Source organism: Pseudophryne corroboree, chromosome 3 (assembly GCF_028390025.1).
Source record: "Pseudophryne corroboree isolate aPseCor3 chromosome 3, aPseCor3.hap2, whole genome shotgun sequence".
NCBI classification, from domain to species: domain Eukaryota; kingdom Metazoa; phylum Chordata; class Amphibia; order Anura; family Myobatrachidae; genus Pseudophryne; species Pseudophryne corroboree.
Window position 1 is genome coordinate 110,336,252 of NC_086446.1, and position 22,882 is coordinate 110,359,133.

General features: G+C 47.7%; 1 protein-coding gene across 1 annotated transcript in view; it reads left to right on the forward strand.

Moving 5' to 3' along the window:
* Window positions 1-22,882, forward strand: part of LOC135057521 (membrane-spanning 4-domains subfamily A member 4A-like) — a 110,065-nt gene that overhangs the window by 17,868 nt on the left and 69,315 nt on the right. The window contains exon 2 of the mRNA XM_063963377.1: window positions 2,262-2,548. Coding sequence (XP_063819447.1) covers window positions 2,270-2,548 — 279 coding nt within the window. The 5' untranslated portion in view covers window positions 2,262-2,269. The remainder of the gene's footprint in view (window positions 1-2,261; window positions 2,549-22,882) is intronic.

Consider the following 22,882-nt stretch of genomic DNA (forward strand, 5'->3'; position numbering starts at 1 on the left):
AAATGCCCCCACAGTGCCAAGTATACAAATGCCCCCACAGTGCCAGATCTACAAATGCCCCACAGTGTCAGGTATACAAATGGCCCCACAGTGCCAGGTATACAAATGCCCCACAGTGCCAGGTATACAAATGCCCCCACAGTGCCAGATCCACAAATGCCCCCACAGTGCCAGATCCACAAATGTCCCCACAGTGCCAGATCCACAAATGCCCCACAGTGCCAGGTATACAAATGCCCCCACAGTGCCAGGTATACAAATGCCCCCACAGTGTCAGATCCACAAATGCCCCCACAGTGCCAGATCCACAAATGCCCCTACAGTGCCAGATCCACAAATGCCCCACAGTGCCAGATCCACAAATTCCCCACAGTGCCAGGTATACAAATGCCCCCACAGTGCCAGGTAAACAATTGCCCCCACAGTGCCAGATCAACAAATGCCCCCACAGTACCAGGTAAACAATTGCCCCCACAGTGCCAATTGCCCCCTTACCGCTGCTGCTCCTCTGGCTGGGATGTGACTGTCAGCAGCTGAGAGCGCGCCAGCGCGGCTGTGTCTGGCGGCGTATAGCGGACTTCAAACCAGCCGCCGGTTCGTGAGCCAATCAGAGCTCGCATACCGGCAGCGGCGACTCCTGATTGGCTGCCGGTCCGCAAGCACTGATTGGCTCACGAATCGGTGGCTGGTTTGAAGTCCACTATACGCCGCAAGACATAGTCGCGCAGGCGCGCTCTCCTTCCCTGACAGCTGAGACACGCTGCTGCTGGACTGAGTAGCAGCGTGTCCCAGTGAGTGCTGGCCCGGCCCACGTAGCCATCGGCCCTTCTGGCATTTGCCAGAAGTGCCAGATGGCCAGTCCGGCCCTGTACATACCCCAAACACCCCAAAGCAACGCCACATGTACACCTCATAGCACCCCCCCTCCCACAACCCAAACATTACATACTGCACTCATACCTCATCCAAAACAGTAGCCAAGCACTCAGAACAACATCCATACACTACACAAACACCTACGTGCAACGCCAGATGTGGTACTTACCTACAAATGTAGAAATCGCTCCAAAAACGACTCTCCTCCGGGGTAACAGGTCTTCTGTCTTTCCTGGATTAAAGTCTGCTGGGTGTCCAAACGATACCACAGCAAAAAACAACCAATTTGCTTGCTCTGCAGCACATCCACACCTCTCTGCAGGTTTACAAAATGGCTGCTGGGCACACAGCAAACAAGCCCTATATAGAACTCCAAACGGCGTGAAGTCGAATCCAGGACGCCCACTAATCGACGATTGGTCCGTTTTTCGACAAGGGGAGTGTCGAATCCGTTATGAATTGAATATGTCGAATTCATGATCCCGGATGGAGGGTTTCAGCTGTCGAATAGTGTTGAATTAAAAAATGGTTGAAATCACGCCATAATTAGATCCCAATTGCACCAATAGCTGCTAGGGCAGTGGTTCTCCAAGTGTGTGTCGTGGCACCATGGGGTGCCTTAGGGCACTTGCAGGTGTGCCCTGTGTTTGTGATCCAGGACCAATTCAAATTATTTATGGTAAATGTAACAGGTAAAGCCAATGCTGGTGGCTGTCAATCACAAAACATGTGGACAAACAGAAGTGAATCCTGTCCCTCACCACCTAAGGATGACATATAAACAATTTACTTAATTTAATATTTCTTTCTAAATTTCTCAATAAGAAACTTTTGGCCTAGGCGTGCCGTGTAAAAAAATCTGATACAGCAGCCGGCGGTGATTGACAGCTGAACTGGGAGGGTGTGTGTACACGGCCACCCAGTTCAAGATGTCAGTCCCCGACGGATCGGGCAGTGTGTATGCACGGGTGCAGTGATTCAAGATAGTTTGGGAACCACTGTGCTAGGAGGACCAAATAATTTGAAAGAGGAGATTCCTCTATCCCTGGTTTACCTAGATTTCTTATAGTTTAGGGACTAATGCCTGATGATCATAAATGAGGGTACCCCACCTTTCCAATAAAAAATAAAAAAAAAACATGAAAGCGCCGTTACCCTGCTGGCTGCCTTCATGTCCCCACTAGTCATCTGGATCAGTGGGGAAGATTATAAAATATATATTTATTTTTTATATCTTCCTTTCAGCAGTTTTAGTATATTTGCGATTGAACAGTGGGACCCACAGTGAAGAGGTTAAAATAAAAATAAAAATTAGTGATGTTATACAGTAATTGCTCAGTTATTTATTTAGCAGAATAATATTTATTGTTTTCTTTTTCTTCCAGTCTCTATCATGTCATTGTATGCTGACAGTGAAGCCACAACACATATCTATGAGACTCTGCTGAGTGGAGGTTTCTCAGCTGTTCCCAAGTTGAATAGGTTGCCAGCTCCCAATTATCACAATGGGAACTCACGGCCCCCAGCATACAACGCCTATCCTGCTACACAGGTGTATACAGTCCCTCCTGAGGTGTTACAGTGGAATCTTGCTGCTGTTGTGCCCCAAAATCTAGATATATCAAACCATTTTTTCAGAACATTTCGTAAAGGCAAGCCAAAAGCTCTGGGGGTAAGTCTTTGCAGAGACAAGATTCAAAATGCTAACAATTATTTACTGTATATGTGTATGATACCACTTTGCCAATAAAATGAAACACCTACAGTCTGGTGACAACCCATGTTGCTGGTATGTGATGTGTCACAATGATATTTAATGTTGTGCACATCCACTGTGAAACTGAAGATGAGCAGTCTGGTTTTTCTAAAAAGCGAACACACCCGAACTTTAGGGCTTCGAGTCGAACCAAGTCCCAGCTCAGATCACCTTGTGGGTTCAAATAGAAACGAGTCCTGGCTGGGATCACATATAGGTTCCCAGTGGAACTGAATCCCAGCTGTCGTCTCTTTGGGGTTCCAAGAAGAATCGAGCACAAGCACAGTTCACTTTGGGGTTTTGAGCAGAACCAAGTCCCGACTCTGATCACTTTGGGGTCCCGTGTAGAACCAATTCCTGGCTTGGGCCTTTCCGCCAAGTTCCTAGCGCAGATCTCAAAAATTGTTTTTTATTTTATTATTGCATGTAAGTCCTTGCCATTTTACTCAGGAGAATGTATGATGAGGGTGTGGCCTATAGTTTATGCTGCAATACTACATACTAGCATCCAAGTTACATGACTTTAACTGTTTTTGTGAATTTGTAAAGAAATCCAGATCCAAAACCAAAATAAAAACATTTGAGGATATTTTTTTCCAAAACACATTGCTGATTTAGAACTAGAGATGTGCACCGGACATTTTTCGGGTTTTGTGTTTTGGTTTTGGATTCGGACGCGTTTTGGCAAAACCTCCCTGAAATTTTTTTGTCGGATTCGGGTGTGTTTTGGATTCAGGTGTTTTTTTTTTCAAAAACCCCTCAAAAACAGCTGAAATCATAGAATTTGGGGGTAATTTTGATCCTATAGTATTATTAACCTCAATAACCATAATTTCCACTCATTTACAGTCTATTCTGAACACCTCACACCTCACAATACTATTTTTAGTCCTAAAGTGTGCACCGAGGTCACTGGATGACTAAGCTAAGCGACCCAAGAGGGCGGCACAAACACCTGGTCCATCTAGGAGTGGCACTGCAGTGTCAGACAGGATGGCACTTCAAAAATATAGTCCCCAAACAGCACATGATGCAAAGAAAAGAGAAAAAGAGGTGCACTGTGGTCGCTGGATGGCTAAGCTAAGCGACACAAACACCTCAATATCACAGGAATTATTTGTTCTAATCAATGGTATTATTGGTCCAAATCACTGGAAGAAAATGACAAAATCACTGGAATTATTCATTCTAATCAATGGTATTATTGGTCCAAATCCCTGGAAGAAAATGACAAAATCACTGGAATTATTCATTCTAATCAATGGTATTATTGGTCCAAATCCCTGGAAGAAAATGACAAAATCACTGGAATTATTCATTCTAATCAATGGTATTATTGGTCCAAATCCCTGGAAGAAAATGACAAAATCACTGGAATTATTTGTTCTAATCAATGGTATTATTGGTCCAAATCACTGGAAGAAAAAATAATTCAAGGGCCAAATAGGCCTGAGGAATAAATAAGCGTCCTGGTTTTTTAAGGAGGGAAGCCTGGGGCTGGGAATTGGGGAATGGGGGAGGGGGAAGGGGAGGGTAGAACAAAGAGATTCCGAAGAACATCCTGTAGAACAAGGGGGGAGGAGAGTTACCTGTGAGATACAAAAGGTCAGGAAAGACAGGCAGGCTTCCTCTTCCACGCTGGACAAGGATCCAAGAAGGCTGATACCACGCAAGGAAGGCATAAGTACAATTTACTTTTAATCCTCCCCCCACCTCCCTCTCCTATACAGCAGTTATAGCCTCACTGCGGCCGTGCACCCCCCCTCTCACTTTAGGGCACCTTATAGCAGGCCGGCCTGGCTGCCCTACCACCCGCCGCTGTATTAGGTTCTGCGGGTCACCCCCACACCATGCCCAGGCCTAGGAGACACGCCCCCCCCCCTCCCCGGCGGCTCAGACAAGCAGAGGCATCCCCGTCCACGCCAGCGGGTGGCTCAACCCTCACCCGCGGGCTCCGGCTGGTCACGGCGAGACCAGTGCCCATTTCACCCCTGGCTGGCGCGCGGCGGGACCGAGGCGGGCTCCGTCGCGAGGCTTCCCAGCCCATCACAGGACGCGCTCCCCCCCGCCGGCGCCGAGCGATTGCGTCACGCTCGGTGCCGGCCAGCAGCAGCAGCCACATACCTCGGCTCCGGCGGGACTGGCCCCACCGCCGGAGCCCGTGCACCTGCTCTCCACACCGCCGAGCATGGCAGAACTAAGCCAGGCCTTCCCCCCGCAGCTTTCCCGCTGCAGCCTCTCACCCCACGCACAGGTAGCACAGGCTGCATTCGGGCAGCCAGCATACGCAGCGGCACCGCAAGTGGGGTGGGGGCAGCAGCCTGCAGCACTCCCTCCCCCCTGGTGGCAGGCAGGGCTGCACCCTCCCCCCAGCCCATTACTCATAGTGGGCAAACTGCTGGCCCACCTCTGCCCAACCCCCCTGGTACCAACCCCTGTCATACCCATCAGGCGCGAGCCAATACCCATACCCATTCAGTGCCCAGCCCAGCCCTACCCCCCTTCAGCCATGCATGCCACCCACCCCCTTAGAGCCCGGCCCACAGCCACACCAAGGGCAGGCAGTGTTGATGGGGGTCGGCAGAAGTTTCGGGTCAGGAGACCGCAAGCATAACTGTGTGGCGCTGGCCCTCCCGCCGCTGGCTGGTCAACAACAGCAGCACCCCACGGAACAACCTCAGGCGCAACTAGCGGATACTTTACATATCCCATCTGCGAGATTACAGGTTCCGGTCAGCATAGATGGTAGCCAACCGGCGGCAGGGACATCATCGGATCAAGTCGCGGCGGGCGCGCTGTGCGATCAGGGACAGAAGGGAGCAGCAGAGAAGGTCAGCCAGACACCCTCGTCTTCAGGATCAGGTGAGCAAAAATCTTCCTCAAGCAGTAGCGACTCATATACAGACTCTAGCAACTCTTCTAGTTCCGCCGAAAGGCGGTGGCAGTTCAGAAAATATTTTAAGTGCAAGCAGGGTAGCAAAAGGCGTAGCAAAGACGCGGCAAAGAAGGGGGACGCGGGCCAGATGCCCAAGAAAGTATGGTGCACTGCGCCAATACGGCGATATTGAGGGGGATTAGGTCTAAGATAAAGGATGGTATACGTAAGGGGAAGTTCGTGGACGTCTTCGCAATGACTGAGGATGCGAAGCACAGTCTAGACGCAGCTAAGGCAGCGGGCCCAGGGGCGGAGGAGGTGCGGAGAGATTACGCACATTGGGCGGAGGGTATGTACGTCTTTGCGGCATGCTACATCGAAGCAAGGCCGGGTGAAGCCATGAACATCCTCCGTTACATACACATGATACATAGCATGTACATGACGTAGAGATGAGCGGGTTCGGTTTCTCTGAATCCGAACCCGCACGAACTTCATGTTTTTTTTCACGGGTCCGAGCGACTCGGATCTTCCCGCCTTGCTCGGTTAACCCGAGCGCGCCCGAACGTCATCATGACGCTGTCGGATTCTCGCGAGACTCGGATTCTATATAAGGAGCCGCGCGTCGCCGCCATTTTCACACGTGCATTGAGATTGATAGGGAGAGGACGTGGCTGGCGTCCTCTCCATTTAGATTAGAAGAGAGAGAGAGAGAGAGAGAGAGAGAGAGATTGACCTGATTTACTGGAGCTTAGGAGTACTGTAGAAGTGTAGAGAGTGCAGAGTTTACTAGTGACTGACCACAGTGACCACCAGACAGTGCAGTTTTATTTAATATATCCGTTCTCTGCCTGAAAAAAACGATACACACAGTGACTCAGTCACATACCATATCTGTGTGCACTGCTCAGCCCAGTGTGCTGCATCATCTATGTATATATATCTGACTGTGCTCAGCTCACACAGCTTATAATTGTGGGGGAGACTGGGGAGCACTGCAGTGCCAGTTAATAGTTATAGGTTATAGCAGGAGCCAGGAGTACATATTATATTAAAATTAAACAGTGCACACTTTTGCTGCAGGAGTGCCACTGCCAGTGTGACTGACCAGTGACCTGACCACACTGACCACCAGTATAGTTAGTAGTATACTATATTGTGTGATTGCCTGAAAAAGTTAAACACTCGTCGTGTGACTTCACTTGTGTGGTGTTTTTTTTTTTATTCTATAAAAAACTCATTCTGCTGACAGACAGTGTCCAGCAGGTCCGTCATTATATAATATATACCTGTCCGGCTGCAGTAGTGATATATATATATATTTTATATCATTATTTATCATCCAGTCGCAGCAGACACAGTACGGTAGTTCACGGCTGTAGCTACCTCTGTGTCGGCACTCGGCAGTCCGTCCATAATTGTATACCACCTACCCGAGGTTTTTTTTCTTTCTTCTTTATACATACATACTACTACATCTCTTTATCAACCAGTCTATATTAGCAGCAGACACAGTACGGTAGTTCACGGCTGTAGCTACCTCTGTGTCGGCACTCGGCAGTCCGTCCATAATTGTATACCACCTACCCGTGGTTTTTTTTTCTTTCTTCTTTATACATACATACTACTACATCTCTTTATCAACCAGTCTATATTAGCAGCAGACACAGTACAGTACGGTAGTTCACGGCTGTAGCTACCTCTGTGTCGGCACTCGGCAGTCCGTCCATAATTGTATACCACCTACCCGTGGTTTTTTTTTCTTTCTTCTTTATACATACATACTACTACATCTCTTTATCAACCAGTCTATATTATCAGCAGACACAGTACGGTAGTTCACGGCTGTAGCTACCTCTGTGTCGGCACTCGGCAGTCCGTCCATAATTGTATACCACCTACCCGTGGTTTTTTTTTCTTTCTTCTTTATACATACATACTACTACATCTCTTTATCAACCAGTCTATATTAGCAGCAGACACAGTACAGTACGGTAGTTCACGGCTGTAGCTACCTCTGTGTCGGCACTCGGCAGTCCGTCCATAATTGTATACCACCTACCTGTGGTTTTTTTTTCTTTCTTCTTTATACATACATACTACTACATCTCTTTATCAACCAGTCTATATTAGCAGCAGACACAGTACAGTACGGTAGTTCACGGCTGTAGCTACCTCTGTGTCGGCACTCGGCAGTCCGTCCATAATTGTTTACCACCTACCCGTGGTTTTTTTTTCTTACTTCTTTATACATACATACTACTACATCTCTTTATCAACCAGTCTATATTAGCAGCAGACACAGTACGGTAGTTCACGGCTGTAGCTACCTCTGTGTCGGCACTCGGCAGTCCGTCCATAATTGTATACCACCTACCCGTGGTTTTTTTTTCTTTCTTCTTTATACATACATACTACTACATCTCTTTATCAACCAGTCTATATTAGCAGCAGACACAGTACGGTAGTTCACGGCTGTAGCTACCTCTGTGTCGGCACTCAGCAGTCCGTCCATAATTGTATACCACCTACCCGTGGTTTTTTTTTCTTTCTTCTTTATACATACATACTACTACATCTCTTTATCAACCAGTCTATATTAGCAGCAGACACAGTACAGTACGGTAGTCCACGGCTGTAGCTACCTCTGTGTCGGCACTCGGCAGTCCGTCCATAATTGTATACCACCTACCCGAGGTTTTTTTTTCTTTCTTCTTTATACATACATACTACTACATCTCTTTATCAACCAGTCTATATTAGCAGCAGACACAGTACAGTACGGTAGTTCACGGCTGTAGCTACCTCTGTGTCGGCACTCGGCAGTCCGTCCATAATTGTATACCACCTACCCGTGGTTTTTTTTTCTTTCTTCTTTATACATACATACTACTACATCTCTTTATCAACCAGTCTATATTAGCAGCAGACACAGTACGGTAGTTCACGGCTGTAGCTACCTCTGTGTCGGCACTCGGCAGTCCGTCCATAATTGTATACCACCTACCCGTGGTTTTTTTTTCTTTCTTCTTTATACATACATACTACTACATCTCTTTATCAACCAGTCTATATTAGCAGCAGACACAGTACGGTAGTTCACGGCTGTAGCTACCTCTGTGTCGGCACTCAGCAGTCCGTCCATAATTGTATACCACCTACCCGTGGTTTTTTTTTCTTTCTTCTTTATACATACATACTACTACATCTCTTTATCAACCAGTCTATATTAGCAGCAGACACAGTACAGTACGGTAGTCCACGGCTGTAGCTACCTCTGTGTCGGCACTCGGCAGTCCGTCCATAATTGTATACCACCTACCCGAGGTTTTTTTTTCTTTCTTCTTTATACATACATACTACTACATCTCTTTATCAACCAGTCTATATTAGCAGCAGACACAGTACAGTACGGTAGTTCACGGCTGTAGCTACCTCTGTGTCGGCACTCGGCAGTCCGTCCATAATTGTATACCACCTACCCGTGGTTTTTTTTTCTTTCTTCTTTATACATACATACTACTACATCTCTTTATCAACCAGTCTATATTAGCAGCAGACACAGTACAGTACGGTAGTTCACGGCTGTAGCTACCTCTGTGTCGGCACTCGGCAGTCCGTCCATAATTGTATACCACCTACCCGTGGTTTTTTTTTCTTTCTTCTTTATACATACATACTACTACATCTCTTTATCAACCAGTCTATATTAGCAGCAGACACAGTACAGTACGGTAGTTCACGGCTGTAGCTACCTCTGTGTCGGCACTCGGCAGTCCGTCCATAATTGTATACTAGTATCCATCCATCTCCATTGTTTACCTGAGGTGCCTTTTAGTTGTGCCTATTAAAATATGGAGAACAAAAATGTTGAGGTTCCAAAATTAGGGAAAGATCAAGATCCACTTCTACCTCGTGCTGAAGCTGCTGCCACTAGTCATGGCCGAGACGATGAAATGCCAGCAACGTCGTCTGCCAAGGCCGATGCCCAATGTCATAGTACAGAGCATGTCAAATCCAAAACACCAAATATCAGTAAAAAAAGGACTCCAAAACCTAAAATAAAATTGTCGGAGGAGAAGCGTAAACTTGCCAATATGCCATTTACCACACGGAGTGGCAAGGAACGGCTGAGGCCCTGGCCTATGTTCATGGCTAGTGGTTCAGCTTCACATGAGGATGGAGGCACTCAGCCTCTCGCTAGAAAAATGAAAAGACTCAAGCTGGCAAAAGCAGTAGCACCGCAAAGAACTGTGCGTTCTTCGAAATCCCAAATCCACAAGGAGAGTCCAATTGTGTCGGTTGCGATGCCTGACCTTCCCAACACTGGACGTGAAGAGCATGCGCCTTCCACCATTTGCACGCCCCCTGCAAGTGCTGGAAGGAGCACCCGCAGTCCAGTTCCTGATAGTCAGATTGAAGATGTCAGTGTTGAAGTACACCAGGATGAGGAGGATATGGGTGTTGTTGGCGCTGGGGAGGAAATTGACCAGGAGGATTCTGATGGTGAGGTGGTTTGTTTAAGTCAGGCACCCGGGGAGACACCTGTTGTCCGTGGGAGGAATATGGCCGTTGACATGCCTGGTGAAAATACCAAAAAAATCAGCTCTTCGGTGTGGAGGTATTTCAACAGAAATGCGGACAACAGGTGTCAAGCCGTGTGTTCCCTTTGTCAAGCTGTAATAAGTAGGGGTAAGGACGTTAACCACCTCGGAACATCCTCCCTTATACGTCACCTGCAGCGCATTCATAATAAGTCAGTGACAAGTTCAAAAACTTTGGGTGACAGCGGAAGCAGTCCACTGACCAGTAAATCCCTTCCTCTTGTAACCAAGCTCACGCAAACCACCCCACCAACTCCATCAGTGTCAATTTCCTCCTTCCCCAGGAATGCCAATAGTCCTGCAGGCCATGTCACTGGCAATTCTGACGATTCCTCTCCTGCCTGGGATTCCTCCGATGCATCCTTGCGTGTAACGCCTACTGCTGCTGGCGCTGCTGTTGTTGCTGCTGGGAGTCGATGGTCATCCCAGAGGGGAAGTCGTAAGACCACTTTTACTACTTCCACCAAGCAATTGACTGTCCAACAGTCCTTTGCGAGGAAGATGAAATATCACAGCAGTCATCCTACTGCAAAGCGGATAACTGAGGCCTTGGCATCCTGGGTGGTGAGAACCGTGGTTCCGGTATCCATCATTACTGCAGAGCCAACTAGAGACTTGTTGGAGGTACTGTGTCCCCGGTACCAAATACCATCTAGGTTCCATTTCTCTAGGCAGGCGATACCGAAAATTTACACAGACCTCAGAAAAAGAGTCACCAGTGTCCTAAAAAATGCAGCTGTACCCAATGTCCACTTAACCACGGACATGTGGACAAGTGGAGCAGGGCAGGGTCAGGACTATATGACTGTGACAGCCCACTGGGTAGATGTATGGACTCCCGCCGCAAGAACAGCAGCGGCGGCACCAGTAGCAGCATCTCGCAAACGCCAACTCTTTCCTAGGCAGGCTACGCTTTGTATCACCGGTTTCCAGAATACGCACACAGCTGAAAACCTCTTACGGCAACTGAGGAAGATTATCGCGGAATGGCTTACCCCAATTGGACTCTCCTGTGGATTTGTGGCATCGGACAACGCCAGCAATATTGTGTGTGCATTAAATATGGGCAAATTCCAGCACGTCCCATGTTTTGCACATACCTTGAATTTGGTGGTGCAGAACTATTTAAAAAATGACAGGGGCGTGCAAGAGATGCTGTCGGTGGCCAGAAGAATTGCGGGACTCTTTCGGCGTACAGGCACCACGTACAGAAGACTGGAGCACCACCAAAAACTACTGAACCTGTCCTGCCATCATCTGAAGCAAGAAGTGGTAACGAGGTGGAATTCAACCCTCTATATGCTTCAGAGGTTGGAGGAGCAGCAAAAGGCCATTCAAGCCTATACAATTGAGCACGATATAGGAGGTGGAATGCACCTGTCTCAAGCGCAGTGGAGAATGATTTCAACGTTGTGCAAGGTTCTGCTGCCCTTTGAACTTGCCACACGTGAAGTCAGTTCAGACACTGCCAGTCTGAGTCAGGTCATTCCCCTCATCAGGCTTTTGCAGAAGAAGCTGGAGACATTGAAGGAGGAGCTAACACGGAGCGATTCCGCTAGGCATGTGGGACTTGTGGATGGAGCCCTTAATTCGCTTAACAAGGATTCACGGGTGGTCAATCTGTTGAAATCAGAGCACTACATTTTGGCCACCGTGCTCGATCCTAGATTTAAAGCCTACCTTGGATCTCTCTTTCCGGCAGACACAAGTCTGCTGGGGTTGAAAGACCTGCTGGTGAGAAAATTGTCAAGTCAAGCGGAACGCGACCTGTCAACATCTCCTCCTTCACATTCTCCCGCAACTGGGGGTGCGAGGAAAAGGCTCAGAATTCCGAGCCCACCCGCTGGCGGTGATGCAGGGCAGTCTGGAGCGACTGCTGATGCTGACATCTGGTCCGGACTGAAGGACCTGACAACGATTACGGACATGTCGTCTACTGTCACTGCATATGATTCTCTCACCATTGAAAGAATGGTGGAGGATTATATGAGTGACCGCATCCAAGTAGGCACGTCACACAGTCCATACTTATACTGGCAGGAAAAAGAGGCAATTTGGAGGCCATTGCACAAACTGGCTTTATTCTACCTAAGTTGCCCTCCCACAAGTGTGTACTCCGAAAGAGTGTTTAGTGCCGCCGCTCACCTTGTCAGCAATCGGCGTACGAGGTTACATCCAGAAAATGTGGAGAAGATGATGTTCATTAAAATGAATTATAATCAATTCCTCCGCGGAGACATTGACCAGCAGCAATTGCCTCCACAAAGTACACAGGGAGCTGAGATGGTGGATTCCAGTGGGGACGAATTGATAATCTGTGAGGAGGGGGATGTACACGGTGATATATCGGAGGATGATGATGAGGTGGACATCTTGCCTCTGTAGAGCCAGTTTGTGCAAGGAGAGATTAATTGCTTCTTTTTTGGGGGGGTCCAAACCAACCCGTCATATCAGTCACAGTCGTTTGGCAGACCCTGTCACTGAAATGATGGGTTGGTTAAAGTGTGCATGTCCTGTTTTGTTTATACAACATAAGGGTGGGTGGGAGGGCCCAAGGACAATTCCATCTTGCACCTCTTTTTTCTTTTATTTTTCTTTGCGTCATGTGCTGTTTGGGGAGTGTTTTTTGGAAGGGCCATCCTGCGTGACACTGCAGTGCCACTCCTAAATGGGCCCGGTGTTTGTGTCGGCCACTAGGGTCGCTAATCTTACTCACACAGCTACCTCATTGCGCCTCTTATTTTCTTTGCGTCATGTGCTGTTTGGGGAGGTTTTTTTGGAAGGGACATCCTGCGTGACACTGCAGTGCCACTCCTAAATGGGCCCGGTGTTTGTGTCGGCCACTAGGGTCGCTAATCTTACTCACACAGCTACCTCATTGCGCCTCTTATTTTCTTTGCGTCATGTGCTGTTTGGGGAGGGTTTTTTGGAAGGGACATCCTGCGTGACACTGCAGTGACACTCCTAAATGGGCCCGGTGTTTGTGTCGGCCACTAGGGTCGCTAATGTTACTCACACAGCTACCTCATTGCGCCTCTTTTTTTCTTTGCGTCATGTGCTGTTTGGGGAGGGTTTTTTGGAAGGGACATCCTGCGTGACACTGCAGTGCCACTCCTAGATGGGCCCGGTGTTTGTGTCGACCACTAGGGTCGCTAATCTTACTCACACAGCTACCTCATTGCGCCTCTTATTTTCTTTGCATCATGTGCTGTTTGGGGAGGGTTTTTTGGAAGGGACATCCTGCGTGACACTGCAGTGACACTCCTAAATGGGCCCGGTGTTTGTGTCGGCCACTAGGGTCGCTTATCTTACTCACACAGTCAGCTACCTCATTGCGCCTCTTTTTTTCTTTGCGTCATGTGCTGTTTGGGGAGGGTTTTTTGGAAGGGCCATCCTGCGTGACACTGCAGTGCCACTCCTAGATGGGCCCGGTGTTTGTGTCGGCCACTAGGGTCGCTTATCTTACTCACACAGTCAGCTACCTCATTGCGCCTCTTTTTTTCTTTGCGTCATGTGCTGTTTGGGGAGGGTTTTTTGGAAGGGACATCCTGCGTGACACTGCAGTGCCACTCCTAGATGGGCCAGGTGTTTGTGTCGGCCACTAGGGTCGCTTAGCTTAGTCATCCAGCGACCTCGGTGCAAATTTTAGGACTAAAAATAATATTGTGAGGTGTGAGGTATTCAGAATAGACTGAAAATGAGTGGAAATTATGGTTTTTGAGGTTAATAATAATATGGGATCAAAATGACCCCCAAATTCTATGATTTAAGCTGTTTTTTAGGGTTTTTTGAAAAAAACACCCGAATCCAAAACACACCCGAATCCGACAAAAAAAATTCGGTGAGGTTTTGCCAAAACGCGGTCGAACCCAAAACACGGCCGCGGAACCGAACCCAAAACCAAAACACAAAACCCGAAAAATTTCAGGCGCTCATCTCTAACATGACGGCCAGAGCATGGGTTGGGAGGCAATATGACGAGAAATTTAGGTAAAAACAAGAAGGGTTGAAGGTTATTAGCTTTGTGGTAAAAGACGTTGAAGTTTGGCTGGAAGTCACAAATCAGGCGGCGCAAGCAGCAGAGCGCAGGCAGCCCTTTCTGCCAAGGTCAGGCGGAAGCCCCGCAGCTAAAGGAAAATGCTATGCTGTTAATTTTGCACTGTGCAACAGGGGAGCGGGTTGCCGCTACAAGCACTCATGCACGTGCTGCAACGCAAGTCACCCATCCAAAGACTGCAGTCGCGCCCAAGGCAAAGGGGGGGATAAGCAGGGCGCCCTCCCCAATAAATACTGAAGCCCTAGAGCGATGGCTAGGCCGCTACCCGCTAAGAGGGGAGGCGCCCTTTTTAGGGAGGGGGTTCATAGAGGGATTCACGTTGCCATTAGCGAGGCCAGTGGCAGCGGTAGCTAAAAAAAAATTAAAGTCAGCAAGAGATTTCCCAGAAGTGGTCAGGGCCAAAATAGCCGGGGAGATTCAGCTGGGGCACATGTGCGGCCCTTTCCCCTCGCCGCCCCTCGAGGGCCTGTGCATTTCACCGTTAGGGGTCGTCCCTAAGAAGGAGCCGGGGAAGTTTCGGCTGATTCAGCAACTATCTTTCCCAGAAGGGGAATCAGTAAACGATGCCCTAGACCCCCAGGCATGTGGTGTCTCATAACAATCGTTCGAGCAGGCTCTAGCAATGGTGCAAGGCTACGGTGAAGGGGCATTACTGGCGAAAGTGGATATTGAGTCTGCGTTTCGACTGCTCCTGCTCCACCCAAATTCCTTCAAGTACATGGGATTTAAATGATGCGATCAATACTACATAGACAAATACTTACCAATGGGTTGCTCTATTTCCTGCGCTTTCTTCGAGCGATTCAGTTCATTCCTAGAATGGTGCGTGAGGGCAGGGACAGGGGCGGAGGGGGTCACACATTATCTGGACGACTTCCTGCTAATGGGCCCTAGGGGCAGCCAGAAGACACAGGCTCTTTTTCGATAGTTAGGAGTCCCGATAGCTGTCGAGAAGACCTAGGGGCCCACATCGAGGCTGACGTTCCTGGGCATAGAGATCGACACGGAGCTGGGCCTTTGCCAGCTACCGGCGGAGAAGGTAGGAAAGCTGAGGAGCATCCTGCAGGAATGCGCAGGGGTGAGAAAAGTCACTCTCAAGCAGTTGCAGTCCCTCTTAGGGTTATTGAATTTTGCATGCAGGGCAAGGTGTTTTGTCGCAGGTTAGAGAAAGCAACCTGCGGGGTCAAAAAGGCGCGTTATAGGATACGCATATCAAGCAAGCTGAGGCAGGACATGCAGGTGTGGTTAGAATTCCTAAAAGGCTTCAATGGGGTACGGATATGGCTGCCCGAGCCAGTACATAGCACAGGACTGCAATTGTACACGGACGCCTCCGGGGCAGTCGGCTTTGGGGCCTACTTAGGAGGGGAATGGTGCGCGCAACCCTGGCCGGAAGCATGGCGGGCAGCCGGGTGGATCAAAAATATGCTGCTGCTTGAGCTCTTCCCGATAGTAGTGGCGGTGGAGTTATGGGCGGACAGGCTGGCAAACAAAAGCATAGTATTCTGGTGCGATAACTTGGGGGTAGTGCAGGCAATAAGCAATCAGAAAGCAGAATCACCACAGGCACTTAAGCTACTGAGGCACCTAGTGCTGCGCTGCTTGCAAAGGAACATAGACTTCACAGTGGCTCGTGCATGATAACGGATCCCCCTTAACTAAATTTCAGTTCCAAAGCATATTCAAGAAGGGCCTGAGGGCTTTGCAGCTTCCCATCGGGCAGTACGGGACCCATTCTTTTAGAATAAGGGCAGCAACATGCGCGGCGGCTGGGGGGTTATCAGCAGGGGAGATAAAAAATTTGGGCAGGTGGAAGTCAGGAGCTTACAAGGTTTACCTGTGCGCTGAGTAGCAAGTCTAGGGTTCAGGTGCGCGGCGGCTTTCGCGAAACCCAAGGCCTTAAGCTGCCCGCCATAACTGGGGGAATGAAGGACTTTCCAATTTTGCCCTCAAACAAAAAGAGGTTTTGTGGTTTTCACCTTCATATGGGTCGCGTGAAAGTTCACGCTATAGGTCCGCATAGAACATGGGGTAACGTATATGTGTAATTCTGCTTTTCAGGAGGGCAAACGAAGGCCTTACGAATGTGGATGGTCGGCCACTCGTATGTTTACTGGGCCAGTAGGCACACATCAGCAGGGAGTTTGGCGCAAGGGTGGGGGGCAGAGCTGGAATGGATAGGCATCAGGGGTTTGAGCTGGAACGGGTAACGGGTGCTGTTGCTAAGGAGCAAGCAGGAAAAAGGGATACCAGATAGGGTGGTCGTGCACCTAGGGGGCAACGATCTAGGAAAAGGCAAAGGGAGCGAGCTAATTATAGCAATCCAAGCCGAGATACAATGGATGAAGGGGCGGTGTCCTAATACGGGGATCACATGGTCAGATATAGTCCCAAGGGCGCAGGGGGGTCCGGGATTAGAAAGGGTCAGAAGAAAGGTTAACAAGGCCGTAGCCCGCCTTATGACGGGAGAAGGCGATACAGTCGCCGGGCACCCGGCGTTAAGGTTCGGGGAGGAAAGCGTGTTAAGGCGAGATGGAATGCACCTGACAGAAAGGGGTTTAGCAATATTCTTGGAAGACATCGCAAAAAGCGTCAGTAGGAGGCTGGTGGTCGCAGCGGGTGGTGGGCCTGGGTTCTAGGAACCAGGCTATGGCGGCAAGCAGTGCTCGTCGGTGGTCTGTAGTAGCACAACACCGGTTGTCCGGCACTTGCCCCAGATACTCGGCGAGTTTGTTGTGGCCTCAAGGGCCGACACGGTCGTCATCTTAAGGGTGGACCGGTGCTATGCCAATGGTGGGAAGTGGTACCACTCAGCTAACTTGCGCAAGGGTGGGACTTAAGTTCCGCCCCGTTGTTTAATTTAAGAGGAACTTAATATTAAAGACTGTGGCCAGGGGAACGCGCTGCTTTCTCGCCACCCACTTATATAGTACCAATTCTAATTCGATCAATAAATTTGACTGTGACCTTTTAAATCGCAATTCAGTTGTCCGAGTGATTATTGGGGAGAAAGGTGGTAGGGGGTGAGGGGCGAGTGTATTAATAAAATCAATGGAAAGCTTAAAGAATTCAAGGGCAAAATAGGCCTGAGGAATAAATAAGCATCCTGTTTTTTTAAGGAGGGAAGCCTGGGGCTGGGAATTGGGGAATGGGGGAGGGGAGGGGGAAGGGGAGGGTAGAGCAGAGAGATTCCTAAGCACATCCAGTAGGACAAGGGGGGAGGAGAGTTACCTGTGAGGTACAAAAGGTCAGGAAAGGCAGACAGGCTTCCTCTTCCACGCTGGACAAGGATCCAAGAAGGCACCCACCCTCCCGCCCTGGTGATAGGGCAGTTTCGGCACGTAGGCAGTTAAAATGTTGATTAACTCGAATTTAGAATTTTTTTCTTTTCGGTGGAGGCACCGGTAGGTCATTCCTGAGTGTAATATCAACGTGCAAAGTTGGTTATATGGAAAATTTTAATTAATTTTAATGCCGGTGGAGGCACCGTCAGGCATTTTGAAGTTTAGTTATCACCTGATATGAGAGGTCCAGCAGGCACGGCAAGCAGTGCTCCACGGCGGTCTGTAGTAGCGCAACATCGGTTGGCCGGCACTTCCCCCAGATACTCGGCGAGTTTGTCGTGGCCTCAAGGGCCGACACGGTCGTCATCTTAAGGGTGGACTGGTGCTATGCCAATGGTGGGAAGTGGTACCGCTCGGCTAACTTGCGCCACCCACTTATAGAGTACCAATTCTAATTCGATCAATAAATTTGTCTGTGACCTTTTATATCGCAATTCAGTTGTCCGAGTGATTATTGGGGAGAAAGGTGGTAGGGGGTGAGGGGTGAGTGTATTCATAAAATCAATGGACGGCTTATGACAAAATCGCTGGAATTATTCATTCTAATCAATGGTATTATTGGTCCAAATCACTGGAAGAAAATGACAAAATCACTGGAATTATTCGTTCTAATCAATGGTATTATTGGTCCAAATCACTGGAAGAAAATGACAAAATCACTGAAATTATTCGTAAACATTTGTAGAAAGTCGCTGCTTTCTGATTACAGAAATGCTCAGATATTCCTGCGAATCCACCATCCCTTCACAGAGGAAAAAGAAATTGAGAACCCGTTTTTTGAGAACGTTTGTTCTCTTTCCCTTACAAAGGAACAAACCACTTTCCAAGAAGACTGACGTTTTTGGGATTATGGAGACATAATGTTTTTGAATATAAATCCTAAAGCAGGGGGTGTATTAGATCAAAAGAGTGCAAGAGACCAGCCATTCAGTTTCTGAAATATTATGACTATATGTTACTGTATTTCATAAGCACTCATTCCTAACTCTGCTAAGTACTGTTTGGTATACTGTGTCTGGCTTCCATGAGGTAGTTGTCCATTATTTCAGCTTCCATTGACCTTTTTTGAAAGCGGTAGAAGTTATCGATTCCCCCCCCCACCCCCCCCATTTTTACTTTTCTCCTGCATAGCCCAGTAAAATGTTGCAATGTTAAGTATTGACTTGTGCCTTCTGGGGGTCCACTTCTTCACCAAACCCAGCCAAATCTCAATCTAACACTCTGTTCCACATTCTCTATGTACCCCATCTGTGTCACCCATGTCTGTCTACTCCTCCCCTTTAGATTGTAAGCTCTCACGAGAAGGGCCCTCTTCCCTCGTGTGCTTATATACTGTTGGTCACCAAAATGCTGCACTGTAATACTATATATACTGCTCACAAAAATGCCGCACAGATATGGAATGGATACTTGCAGTCAGGGCCGGATCGAGGCATGTTCGACTCGAGCGGCCGCGCAGGGCACCACCCTTAAAGGGCGCCGCGCGCTGGCGCCGCCATGTCGGAGCCTGGAGCCGGCCCTGATCTCCCCTGCTGTCCTCCCGGCTCCCGCTGTGTGCGCCACCGCTGTATGCGCTGTGTGCGCTATGCGGCACCGGCGTCTGATGTCAGACACTGGTGCCGCACAGCGCGCGCAGACAGCACAGACAGCGGCGCGCACAGCAGCACTCCCAACAGCACTCCCCCTCCCTCGGCACAGCAGGTACTGGGGGCATATGTGGCACTGTGGGGGGCATTTATCTGGCACTGTGGGGGCATTTATCTGGCACTGTGGGGGGCATTCATTTATCTGGCACTGTGGGGGGCATTCATTTATCTGTGCACTGTGAGGGGGCATTAATGTATCTGGCACTGTGGGGGCATTTCTGGCACTGTGGGGGCATATCTGCGCTGTGGGGGCATTTATGTATCTGCACTGTGGTGCCCCATTTATGTATCTGGCACTGTGGGGGCATTTCTGTATCTGGCACTGTGGGGGCATATCGGCACTGTGGGGGTATTTATGTATCTGGCACTGTGGGGGTATATCTGCACTGTGGGGGCACTTATTTATCTGGCACTGTGGGGGCATTTATTTATCTGGCACTGTGGGGGGCATTTATTTATCTGGCACTGTGGGGGCATATCTGTCACTGGGGGCATTTAATGTATCTGGCACTGTGGGGGCATATCTGGCACTGGGGTCATTAAGGTATCTCTCACTGTGGGGGCATACCTTGTTGAAATATGTACAACAGACTATGGGTTTGTTTATATGCATGTAGTTACCGTACAGGGGCAGCAGATGGCACTGTATACTTACAGAGGTGTAATGTTTGTCTGCTGTATATGCATGTACATGTTTGTTCTTCCTCCTCACGTGTGTGTTCTAGAAAAGTCTCTGAGGAAAGGAGGTGAGCTGAGCAGCTCATGTTACTGACATGTTTAAGTTAAGAAGCTGTTACTGAAACCTGTTGTTATATTGATCCTGGTACTCAGTACTATATAAAGGAGGTATACATCTCAAGTCTTGTTCTGTCTGAATACAAGGTAACTCCTGAGGTGATCCTTTATCTATAAGACCTCCTGCTGCACACCTATGGTATCAATACATCGCACTATGCCAACAGGTTATGGGCCCAGACTGGAGTCTATACAAGATAAAGTTTTCAGGAGTGCATCCTAAGCAGCATCCAGATCACGAGTTGCACTGCAAGTCCCAGCAGGCGCAGACAGCAGACTGTGTAACGTACACAAGAAACAACCCAGGAGAACCTTGGAAAGAAAACTGTGAGTAAAACAAGTTTAATACCACAGAAGAATAGAGAGATCTATACAAGGAAGGGTTATGGCAAATTACACAGATCTCAGACTAGCTGCTAGCAAGCTTTCTAATGAGAACTATCAGACATGGAAGTTTAAAGTAGAAATGCTATTAACCAGAGATGATTTATGGGATGTTATAAATGCAGACAGACCTGAAGGAGAGGATCAGCAGTGGATTAAGAAGGACAGACAGGCAAGAGCCACTATAAATTTACTGGTGGAAGATGAACAGCTTATACACATAAGACAAGAGAATACAACTAAAAACATGTGGACAGCATTACAGAGAGTGCATGAAGGATCAAGTTTAAACAGCAAACTATTTCTATTAAGAAAATTATACCAAATGAGATTTAATAAAGGCAAGACAATGCAAGAACACATCAGTGCACTACTAGAGATAACTATACAGCTCAGGTCAATGGGAGAAGAAATCAAAAGCAACCACATAGTAGCTATCCTCCTGTGCAGTTTACCAGATACATACAGTGCACTAATAAATGCACTAGAAATGAGACCTGAAGCAGAAATCACACCAGACTTTGTGAAGAACAGGCTCATAGAGGAGTATCAACGCAGAAAGGAGCTTACAGAGTGCAATACTGAAAGTGACACAGAGAAAGCACTTAAAATGGCGGACACTAAACCACACACCAGGGAAACAAGAGCATGTTTCAAATGCAAGAAAGTGGGTCACCTGAAAAAAGATTGCACCATATGGAAGACAGAGCAGCACAAACCACCAGAAAGATTACACAAACAAAGAGCCAAAGCCACACTTACAGATACAGGAGCACACAATTGGAATGGAACATTTAAAGTGACAGTAACCCAATTGTCAGAAAAGTGGTATGTAGATTCAGGAGCGACTAGTCATATGACAAATAACAAGGACTTCTTTACTGAACTTGATTTTAACCATAAAGAAACAATCTACCTAGCAGATGGAACAAATATCATTGCAGAAGGGAAAGGGAATGGTCAATTCCTATGCTCCAAGGGTAATGGCAGCTATGCAGAAATACCCGTAACAGATGTGCTATATGTTCCCAAGCTTGAAGGAGCACTGCTATCAGTAAAGAATCTAGTAGAAAAAGGACTTACTGTAAAGTTTCAGAATAATAAGTGTTTTATCCAAAATGGAAGAGAAACACTAGCTACAGCCAGAATAAAAGAACATTTATACTGTCTGGATATTGCAGCACATCAGGCAAAGCTGAGTACACAGAAACACGCTGACTGTATTCACAAGTGGCATAGAAGATTAGGACACAGACACCCAGATTGCATAAAGGAAATGCAGAGGAGAGACCTAGCCACGGATCTCAAAGTGTCAGACTGTTCGGAAATGATGAAGTGCCAATGCTGCATAAAAGCAAAAGCAACAAGGACGACAATTCCTAAGAAAAGTGAAAACAGAGCTTCCAGACCACTAGACCTGGTACATAGTGATGTATGTGGACCTATGAAAACGCGAACCGTAGGAGACAAAAGGTATATGCTGACATTCATTGACGACTACTCCAGGTTCACAGTCACTTATCTAATAAAAAGTAAAGATGAAGTCTTAGAAAAGCTGCAAGACTATGTGACCATGACCAGAAACAGGTTCAACAGGAATATGCTAACTCTTCGCAGCGACAATGGAGGCGAGTTCACAGGACAGAAAATAGAACGGTACTTAAGAGCACTCGGTATTGAGCATCAGAAGACAGTACCATATACACCAGAGCAAAACGGTGTATCTGAGAGGAAAAACAGATCACTAACAGAAATGATAAGGTGCATGCTTACAGATTCAGGACTACCTGATAAATATTGGGGTGAAGAAGCAGCAACAGCCACCTATCTTCAAAACAGACTACTTTCCAAAGCAGTAAGGAAGACACCATATGAGCTGTGGCACGGTAAGAAACCCAGCTTAAAGCACATTAGAGTTTTTGGATGCAGAGCCTTCGTCTACATTCCTGCTGAAAAACGAAGCAAGTTGCAGAACCGAGCAGAAGAGGGAGTTCTAGTCGGCTACAGCGAACATTCAAAAGGCTACAAAATCTTAAATCCAAGAACTGGAAAAGTAGTTATAAGCAACAGTGTGACATTCATAGAAGAAACACGAGATGATGTCATAATTCCAGTAGACTCTACTGAAGAAGAAAGCACTGAATCCAAAGAAACAGATGAAGTAGAGATCACTCAAGAAGTTGAAGTACAACACAAGACAAATACCAGCGACACTCGTGAGAGTACATCCGAGGGGGTGAGACGCTCTTCAAGAGAAAATAAGGGAAAAGCACCTACACGTTTATCTTACAAAGCAAAAGCTATTAACATACAAGAACCTGCATTATGGGAAGAAATTGCAAATTTTTCTGAAAGAGAAGCACAGAAATGGCTAGGAGCCGCAAAAGAAGAAATGGAATCAATGGAAGACAATCAGACATGGACATTGACCAGACTACCAATAGACAAAAAGGCCATAGGATGTAAATGGACTTTTAAGGTCAAGTATGATTCTGAAGGAAAAATAGAAAGATACAAGGCAAGACTGGTTGCTAAAGGATATTCA